The following is a 10,496-nucleotide window of genomic DNA, read 5'->3' on the forward strand; positions in this document are numbered from 1 at the left end:
TTGTCACATTCTCTAGTATATGCTTCTGATTGAATTAATATGTTCTTATTTATTCGTTTTTCAATGTGAATTATGGAATTTTGAGAAAAGGTAGCGAAGTGAACACAGAGAGAAATGCTGAAAAAGAGAGAAGAGAATGTGGGTGGTTGGGTTGATCCCAAGAGAGGAGGGGAAGGGAAGGGAGCGACAGTGATGGATGGAACAGGGTGGGAAAGAAAGGAAAAAAGAAAAAGAAAGAGGAGGGAAAATGGAGATTCGAGAGAGATCGGAAATTAGAGGGGAGTGTGATCTTAAAGGGAAAGGCAGATCTCGTGTCACGGGAATTGGGAAAGTGAAGGCTTTTGCTTTCTTTTCTTTCTTGGAACTGGAATTAGTCTCGGCATGTTGCTTCAACATGCTTCTATATATTCGAAGCCCCAGTGAACAAGAAAATGAGTTCTGTTTTTGGCGCCTCTCTCTGTTTAGTAACACACACACACACATATATATATAGTGTGTGTATTATATATGTATATGTGCATTTTGTGATTTGAGAGTCCCCTTAGAAGAATCTCCTCAGTCAAAAAAAACTAACATAATTTTTAAATGAGTTGGTGTGGGTGGGGAATTATATATATAAGATATTCTAATGGAGTTCTTAGTTCTTTTACGGGTTTGTGTGTATTAAGAATGGATTTTCGAAGGTTGTTTGTGTAATAAGATTAATAATGTATAACAATGTAGTTGGGACTAAAAGTTGTTTGGATGATTCTTCAAAAAGATAAAATTCCTTCCTTTGAAGATAATGTTTGTAAAGGGAAGAGAGTAGAGGAGGGACAACCTTCCCGCCTAGGCGTTGACGGCTACTAATTATTCCCCACACAAACATGGCCCAATCTAAATGACAAATCCCTCGTATTAATCATCATATTCCCTCTAACTGCAGATTGATTTCTTTTTTATTTGACTGAACCATGATTTAATTAGCCTAATCACTTGGTTTGATTGGGAATCTGTAAGGGAATTGTGCATAATTAGCAATCAAAATAATTAGTTAATTGAGTACCCTCTTTTCTTCCAATAAAAAATCAACATTGGGAATAAATATTGAATATGCCGGGGTAGTGGTAAAATAGTATTCCAAATAATGATTTGGAGTGTGATTTATAAGTCCGACCTATTTACGTGAGCGAACGTTGATATTATTTTGATGTCATAAATATCGCTTAAGTCATGATAATATCATTCATTACTTACAAAAAATTAATAAGATTTGTTGAATTATCGAACACTCTATCATTACTCACATTATACTTCAACTTATTTACGTGAATGAACGTTGATATTATCGTGATGTTATTATTATTACTTATGTCATGATAACATGAGTCATTACATAAAAAAAAAAAATTAATAGAATTTGTCGAATTATCACACTCTTTATCATTACTCAAATATTACTCTGATCAATACAAAAAAGTAATACGAATACTCACTCGTTATTTCTTGCTTTTCGGACATATCTAAAAGCTTTGATTCCGATTCAACTAACGGTGGGATGTAAGAAAATGACATCGAGTCCAATTCAGCTAGCCGTGGGATGTAAGAAAATGACTTTGTATGGAAAGATAGACAGTAAAAATTATAAGAAAATGACTTGTTTTGAGATTATTCAAAATAAAGTAAAAGACTTGATAAATAGCCAATCTATCATAGCCATGAAAAAGAAGATTCACTAGATTGGGTCATGCTGAGATCAGCTTGGTTGGTTCCATTTAGTGTCTACTTTTGCTTTACAGGAATATGAGGTGGTGGTGTAAAAGACCAAGTTACGAGACATTGGCGATCCCGAAGAACAAGTCAGTTTTCATGAGACTAGCACCAGCTTTAACTTTTCTCTCTTCCAAAGTGAAACAAGAGATAGGTAATAATTGATCTCCACAAAATTTAAAAGAAACCAAAACAGAATTGTCACGTATAACAACAATTTTATGATTTGAAATAACAATTTAATTTATGATAATGCAGGTTCAACTAAAAGAATTTTTGTCAAGATTATGATTGCAGGCGGAGCAAGAATTTATTTTCAGGGGAGTATAAAATGATAATTAAAAAATTATATGACTATATGTATAAAAAAAAAAAATTATGCCCAAAGGTGTTATAAAAAAAAATAAAAAATAAAAATTAAAGAAGTGAACAACATAATATTTCATATGTAATATGCCTATAATTATAAAAAAAATTAATGGGCACTTTTACACCTTTACACCCTTACAGGTCATTTTTTTTTTCATTTTTTTTAGTTTTTTTATTTTTATTTTTTTCTGAGAAGGTTTTAAACCTGAATTGGGATTTTACTAACTTGATGAATCAAGAAGGGGATGAATTGGTTCTTTTACAAAAACTTCTGTCAGCACTTAGTTAAATTTCAATGCAAATAAGACTCACACATTCAACCACAAGTGTTCTGTGATTTTATAAGAAAAATCTCTCTCAACTAGAAATCAAAAACCTTAGTTCCAAGCCTCAGGCAGTGTAAGATCCATTAGTAGATACAAACTCAGTAGTCTCTCACTCTGTACACACCCTATATCTCACAACAATGCACACATGTACTCTCCTAAACTATAAGCTCTCATAACTCATCAAATACATTATAAAATATGTATATCGACAATACTAAAGTTATCACAAATGATAAGAGTGATTGTACAACTTAAAGTATCAAACATCAACAACAAATCTTCATTATGTTGAAATTTTGGTCTGAGGGGTCAATTTGGAATTTCGTGTTAACTCAAACCAGAAATTGGTTCTCACAGCCTTGTATCAATCATATCCACATGCTTGGATGATGATCATAATGAAACAAACATGATATAGCAATTACAGTACTCAATAGGTCTTGACACAACTGAAAAACCCTAATTATGAAGGTTCACAAGACCAAAAACTACTATGGTCACTTTTCTGGCCAAATCTCAACTTAAACCGCCTTAAATTAGAGATATAAACATGCTCAGATGATAGAAATGCAATTCACATCAAGATATCAATAATATATACTCATATCACAAGGCTAAACCATAAAATGCAAGCATAAATGGAGGTTTGAGACATCAAAATCTACTACAACTATAAAATAGATACAAGCATGTGTTCTGCAGCTGTAAAATAGTTAAACAGACTTGCCTCGACCTCTGAACACCTTTGAAAAGGCCTTAAGCCTAGATTGAACCTCTGAACCAGCCTTCTGCACTAGCAAACCAACTCACTACAACCTTGTTCTTCATCTTCAAAAGCTCATACACACCATATAGATTTTTGAGTTGAATTAGCTTTCAAATTAGTCTCAAAACTCAAATAAAGTTCATTGTTATTGGTGTCTCGAATGCTTGTCACGATGTAGGTCTTAAGGATGCTCACCAAAGGCTTGGAGGTTGCCTTGCTATAACATGAGATATATAAGATACATATATCTATAGTCCTACTGTAACAAGGGTCATCTGTCCCGCATCGGAATCGGATGGGAAAGTGATTGGGTATAAATGGGTGGGTGTGCGGCACTACCCAATAGTTCGAGCTTTTGGGTAAATGTGCAAGCATCCACCCGTTACAGTTGGTATCAGAGCCAAACCCAGTCCTTAATCTGGTGTTACGCCAAGTGTCCGACCCGGAAGTTGTCGGGGTGAGCACCCTGAGTAGGCAGGGTGGCCAGAGCCGCAACGAGGGTGTTACGAGTTTGGGTGGGGGAAAATGTAATAAGGGTCATTTGTCCCACATCGAAATCGGATGGGAAAGTGATTAGGTATAAATGGGTGGGTATGCAGCACTACAGTAATGACCCACTTCACTACATGGTATGATATTGTCCGCTTTGAGCTTGAGCTCGCACGGTTTTAGTGTCGTGAGCAGGTATGAAATGTGAAGTGCTTCTATGTAGATGTGTCACTCCAATTGGCATGAGGTCTTTTCCTTTCCCTTTTTCAAGTGATGTGGGATTGTACACCCATAACTCGCCGGTGTGGTAGCCTGTTAGTGTCTCGCACTTGTCCATAACACACCGCCCACAAGGTCATCACAACTACCCAATAGTTCAAACTTTTGAATAAATAGACAAGCGTCCACTCATTATATCTATCTTAACGAGAAAATTCACATGACACCTTCTACCGATTATTGGCCAAAGAACATTCTTACATTTGCTCAATGAAAGGATCACAAATTGAGATTCTGTACAAGGTACTCTCTATAACACAATATCACCTTTTGAACTAGAAACTGAAACCCTAATTGGTTTGTAATTTGTACTGTCAATACAATGTACTAGAAACTGAGTACCTTTCTTAAGCCATTTGAAAAGACTTCTCCTGAATATAGAATGACTATACTGTCCCTATATATCAATGTAATGCACTGAGCGCATCAGAATCATGAGAAGCTCATTGAAATGGACCTAAGATATCCTTTTTTTGATATTTAAAAGAACAAACCTTAATTCAAATATGGGACCAACACAACTTCTTCTGAATATTTGGTGAGGCAAATTTTAAACCTACAATTAATAGAACCATAATATCGCCCAAAACCTAACTTTCAACTTCAGTCTTTATTATCAAATAATCTTCATTTTTGCTAAAATCGTTTATTGGTGCAACTTTTATTTGTGTGTATATATAGATGTGTACACGTACCTAAGCATTGAAGATCATAAAGTTCTTAAATATATATTACAACCACCATAATTTTGTTAACATTATTGCAGGCCAAATTACAACTGTGTGGGGGTGTGCGTGTATGTAGAACTACCCGTCACTCGTACGGCACTTGAGTCCAAAATCATTGATAACATCGTTGGCTATTTATTAAAATGGAGGATGACCTTAATTGTTAAAATAATTACACGTTTGTTGACAACAATTTAATTTTTAAGCAGTAAATTTTAATATTGGACCAGTTGGTGAATAGAGTCAGTCTCATTTTAAAGAGTGCTCAAATTTTAAGTTGATCAACACCTTGTCTTCATAGTGGACCAGTGTTTATAAATTATAAGCTAATGATTTTGTATTGAAAATTTGATATTGTTGTTGAAAAGTGGTGTGTAATGTGACTTTTGTAATGTATACCGTATATCACGTTGCATTTATGTGCAGATAAGTAACTAGATTGATTCGATTTGAGTTTGAGATTATTGATTAAATTCAACTCCTTTATGATCTACTAAATTATTTAAAATTCAATTTCAATGTGTTCACAGTTCGCCATAAGCATAAAATTTTTATTTTTTATTGTGCTTATTTTTTAGGGTCTCTAAAAATTCTGAAATAATATAGATAAGTTTTTAATGACTAAATTAACTAAGATGACTATCAAATTTTAACACATTCAAGCAAGTATGTTTCGACCTCTAACAAAAGTACTAAAAAATTCGACCGTCTTCCTATAACAATAAAAATCACGATTTTAAAATTCTAGATGAAGGAATTCGGTCAAGCAACAAAAGGCTGAGCAGTGAGTAGTGAGTTTTTGATTGTTGGATAGTTTTATGTTATCTCAAACGATGAAAAATGGACTAGTCAAAACTGCATCCATTTAGAATTTTAGTGGTCAAACGATTTATGTAGTTTTGACAATCAGTTCTTTATGTGTGTGTGTGTGTGTGTATATATATATATATTGTATGGATTGAATGACGTTATAAACTTAAATAAAGCGAAATGTAAATATGGATTTATGCTGCCGATCCAAGTCATTGAAAAAACGTTCAGTTGTTATAATTGTACTGATGAATGAATATCACTGAACTTTTTAAAAATTAAAAGAAAAAAAAAAATTTTGAGAGGGCCAACCACTGCTCATGGTCTTTCAATTAAATGAAGTTAAAAGTAAGTTTCAAATGGGTTGAATTTGAGTTTTTTGATGATCAAATAGTTCGATTCAACATTACTAGAATTTTTTTTATTATTAAATGTAAAAATGAGATATGCTTTTGCAGTACGGCATTTTCTAAACGAAAAAGATTAAGGTTGTGGGCATTTCGGATATTATTTCAAACACAGAGGTGCTTAGAAGACTAGGTGATTAAATGTAGTTCATGACAATGTCCGCCCGATCTGACCAATGACAACACTAAACACCAAATTAAGATATCATATAAAAGCAGCATTGGACTTGTTTTAGGTTTCCCCTCCCTTAGCCCCAATCCGACCTCGCCAAAGCCTAAAAAAAACACACACACACACATAGGGACTATATATAGATACATCATAAATCATGATCGTCGGTGGAACACCCCAGCAGAAGAAGAGCAATCTGTTCAGTCCATGGCGGTCCTCACCGGCATTGGCATCCCCGGCAAAGCCAGCCACCACAACCCCGTCTGGCGGGTGCTGCCGAAGCTTTAGTGACTGCAGGACTATGAAGTCTCCGCACCAACCCCCCAACAAATTTGAGCTGCAGGTAATATATATATACACACATACATATATGCAAGTTGGACCACATGCATATATACTTTAAAAACTTACTACTATTATTGTGTGCATTTCTCAATCTTGATCAAATGAAATTATTACCTTGCAACCTTTATGAAGGGTTATTTTTTCCACATGGTATGATGATACGGAATTATTTACAGTATTTTGCAGTAACTTCATGTAATTTTATTGGTCAAACTGTAATATATGTTGCTAAGCGGACTCAAAGTAGATGGATCAACTTGAATCTGACTCCAGCCCAACTCCATATCTGAACGGATCTGGGCTGGATCTAGGCTTGTGCTGAAAATATTGAACCGACCTCCATTATGGTTTGGCTAGGACCGGATAGACTTTGAAAATTTCAATTGTTAGTTTGGTTTGGAATTGTTACGTTTCAAATCCAAAACTGGTTCGATACTTCCATATATAACATAACTGTTATATCTGAGTTCACCACGCACACACGATACACATGGACAAAACTTGATTATTCATCAGCTTTATGGCTAATCAACTTGATTATTAATTTAGGACCAAACATTACAAAATTAGCCTTACATAACCCATATTATGCAATTCATTGCCTAGTTCACCTACGCAATTAACTAGCTATACATCCTCGTCATGCGTGTGTACATATATATATATATATGTTGTAGATGAATCAAACATATCAAGGAAATTCATGATGTTGTTGTTGTTGCAAATTTTTGTGATTGTCAAGGTGGCAGAACTAGAGAAAGAAGTTGGGAGGCAAAAAGAAGAGAGGGACATGTACAAGATGAAGATGGAAAGAGCACAAGATTACTTGAGGTACTGTCTTCAGGTAGCACAAGAGAATGGATTCTTGGACACTATTATTAAGTGTTCTAAAGATAATCAGCAACAAGACCCCACTACTAAAGATATTCAGCAAGACCACCTTCATTCCTCTCATCATGTTATCCATGCTACTAGTGTCAGTCCCCGGACACCACCTCCGGTGCCCCAACACCCTGATTTTGCAACCCTCGTCGATCAAGCCAAGATCAGTGGATGGTACATTGAGCCACATGAGGTACCCAAGTCTCATCAACATTCCTACACGAGTCTCTATTCATATATATAGATTCATGTACCTATTGTGTGTTAAATTGTAGTAACACCATCATATAATATAGTATCATGCCTTGAATGTCCAATTGAAACAGATAGAACTCCATCAAAAGGTAGCCCAAGGAACCACTGCCGACATCTACAAAGGAACATGGCGTGGACTAGATGTTGCAGTGAAGTGCCTATTCCCCGATTTCTTCCACTCAAACGATACTGGAATCGGCTTCTTTGCTCAAGAAATCGAAACTTTATCAAGGCAGCGTCACAAATTTGTGCTCCAGCTAATGGGGGCATGCCTTGACCCTCCAGACTACGGATGGGTTGTGACCGAGTTTTTTGACATGACACTCAGGGAGTGGCTGCACGGCCCAGGTAGTAGACGCAGGCAGAGAATAGTCCCCCTTCCTCCCTTTCAAGAGAGGCTGAGTAGGGCACTAGAAATTGCTCAAGCTATTCAATACCTACATGAACACAAGCCAATTAAGGTCATTCATCGCGACCTGAAGCCGAGTAACATTTTTTTGGATGATGCCATGCACGTAAGAGTTGCAGACTTTGGTCATGCTCGGTTCCTATGTGATGGGGAGATGGCTCTCACCGGTGAAACAGGCAAGGACAGTCAGCTAATTAGCATAGGGGGAGTGAATACTAAAGAATTACTGATGAGTACATTTTATATATCCTACTACAAATCATAAATGTTTGGAGCTTAATTTCTCTCATGTTACTAAAATGGTATATGCAATTAACATATCACTTTTTCAATTTTTTTTCAGGGACTTATGTGTACATGGCCCCAGAGGTGATGCGGTGTGAGCCTTACAGCGAAAAATGTGATGTATACAGTTTTGGAATCATATTGAATGAACTCATCACCGGTGAATATCCATACATCGAGACAGATTTTGGTCCTGCCAAGGTACATAGAAAATCCACCAACCCCTCGATATTTTGAAAAAAAAAAGACTAAGATTGATCAGATGGTGAAATCAATTCATCTATATTAAAATAGAAAACAATGAGGAAAAAAGTCTGCAGATGAACTATATTATTCGATAATAATGTGCTTCCAATATTCATTTTGTTTTCTTGAGTTTTGTACAGATAGCCATGGAAGTTGTGGAGGGAAGGCTAAGGCCACGACTTCCCGAGGATGAGAATCACCTGCTTGAAGATCTAATTGACCTCATAAAACATTCATGGGATGAAGATGCTGATATGAGACCATCTTTTGAAATGATCACACTTAAACTGAGGAATATTCAGCAGGGTTTTACCAATACCATATATGATTCTGATTATATTATTTAGAATTGTTTCCAGAAAGGTAATTAAAGTTTGTATGGCATCAATGTCTCATATATGGGAGTTGAATAGCTCCATTCTATGGCACCTGAAATGCACCATCTTCAGGTAGTTATTATAAATTTAAATCATTCCAATTACCAAATGTAAACCCTACGAAATTTATGAAAATTTAAAACATTTATAGCAAAACAGAAATGCAGAAATCTGTGTATGGCCTTTTGATGTCTCATATCATCTGCTTGCTACATATATTGATCAGAAGTACTTGAATTCAGAAATCTGTGTTCTGAACTTCTGATTCAGTTCGCGGCCTACAAATCAAGACTCTGAACTTCTGATTCAGTTCGCGGCCTACAAATCAAGACTCCGAGAAATTTTTACCACTCATAGAATAACCATCTGAAAGCCTAAACATAACAGAGGACACTGTTTTCTCAATGCTCATGTTACTTTTAAGTGTTGTAACAGAGGACTCTGTTTTCTCAATGCCCATTTTTTTTTTTTTAAATACAAAACAAGCCAACTGTAGAATTAACTGTACACTTTTGGTTGACAGCATGGTTACTAGGAAAATCATTACTTGGTGGTATAAGGTTAAAAGATGGGACTCTCTCATATGTGAGAAATGTAAGGTCAAGTACTGGGGCAACCATTTTATGCAAAGTTATAATGTTAAAAGTTTGGTTTTTGTCCTGGTCTTCACCCAACACCCTTTGTATGTGGGACATAGACGACGTCTTTCAAAGTTTCTTAACACATACAACATTAGTGCATCAATGATGAAGAGAGGTCAAATTTACTGAAACTTTGATTGGAGTCCACAGAGCTTGATTTTGTTGATTTATGTTTCCCAGTCAGGAACATAAAATGCTGTTAGTCATTACTCTTATGAGATCAATATAAGATATTTTTTTATATTTGTGATCACATAATTTGGACACAGGATTTACTTGATTAAATAAAATAAATATTAAATTAATATTATATTATTTGATCAACTCATAAATTACTTTTTTTTTTAATTAATTACTGAAGAAGTGTTTTATTATTTATTCCTTACTTTGATGGAAAGTGAAATTAAAGTTACTCAAAGGAAAACTGGTCCTCTCTCTGCCTTTATATAAAAGTACATATTCCCATCATTTATGTACACTAACGAAATAACACGTATAATGTTTATATATGCAAAAGGCCAAGTGAGAGAAATCAGTCTCCACACGCTTTGCTATTATTTGTACTTGCAGTATATCACATTGTTCGTTTCGCAGAAAGAACATCGATATTTGGCTTGATCTCTATGAGATTTGCAATTACAGATCGAGGTATTTATATCTAACTACTTTATTTATGCGTTATAGCAATGTGAAAATAATGAAGTTCTAAGATCTTAGGATTTATGTTTTTTTTGTGATTAATGGTTTGCACGAATAATTAAAGTTTATTGGTTTTCGGGCCTGATTTAATTGTTGAAAGTTTTAATGGCAGCTTGTTACTATTTGAAAAAAGCTCACTGTTTTACCAATTATTATTCAATGATATAAACGAATTTATTTTTAATTATCTGAAAAATTATAAAATATTAAATACATAAAGTGTATATATATATATTATTAGAAATTAGAATTTCTAGAA

General features: G+C 34.9%; 1 protein-coding gene across 1 annotated transcript; it reads left to right on the top strand.

The window, feature by feature from the left end:
• Nucleotides 1-6,255: 6,255 nt before the first annotated feature.
• LOC132309880 (serine/threonine-protein kinase STY8-like) lies at nt 6,256-8,867 on the top strand. The gene is made up of 5 exons (XM_059808139.1): nt 6,256-6,441; nt 7,186-7,518; nt 7,652-8,174; nt 8,333-8,475; nt 8,661-8,867. The coding sequence occupies exons 1-5, from the start codon at nt 6,256-6,258 to the stop codon at nt 8,865-8,867; spliced, it is 1,392 nt and encodes a 463-aa protein (XP_059664122.1).
• The last annotated feature ends 1,629 nt before the right edge of the window (nt 8,868-10,496 follow it).

Source organism: Cornus florida, unplaced genomic scaffold, assembly GCF_030987335.1.
Source record: "Cornus florida cultivar Cherokee Brave unplaced genomic scaffold, ASM3098733v1 CherokeeBrave_3.0.0_Hap2_Chr05, whole genome shotgun sequence".
In the NCBI taxonomy this organism is placed as follows: domain Eukaryota; kingdom Viridiplantae; phylum Streptophyta; class Magnoliopsida; order Cornales; family Cornaceae; genus Cornus; species Cornus florida.

Bases quoted from the DNA above. Each gene is read 5' to 3' on its own strand.
- LOC132309880 (XM_059808139.1), top strand. From the start codon at position 6,256: ATGATCGTCGGTGGAACACCCCAGCAGAAGAAGAGCAATCTGTTCAGT. The intron at 6,442-7,185 runs GTAATATATATA...GTGATTGTCAAG, and splicing joins CCAACAAATTTGAGCTGCAG to GTGGCAGAACTAGAGAAAGA. The intron at 8,476-8,660 runs GTACATAGAAAA...AGTTTTGTACAG, and splicing joins CAGATTTTGGTCCTGCCAAG to ATAGCCATGGAAGTTGTGGA.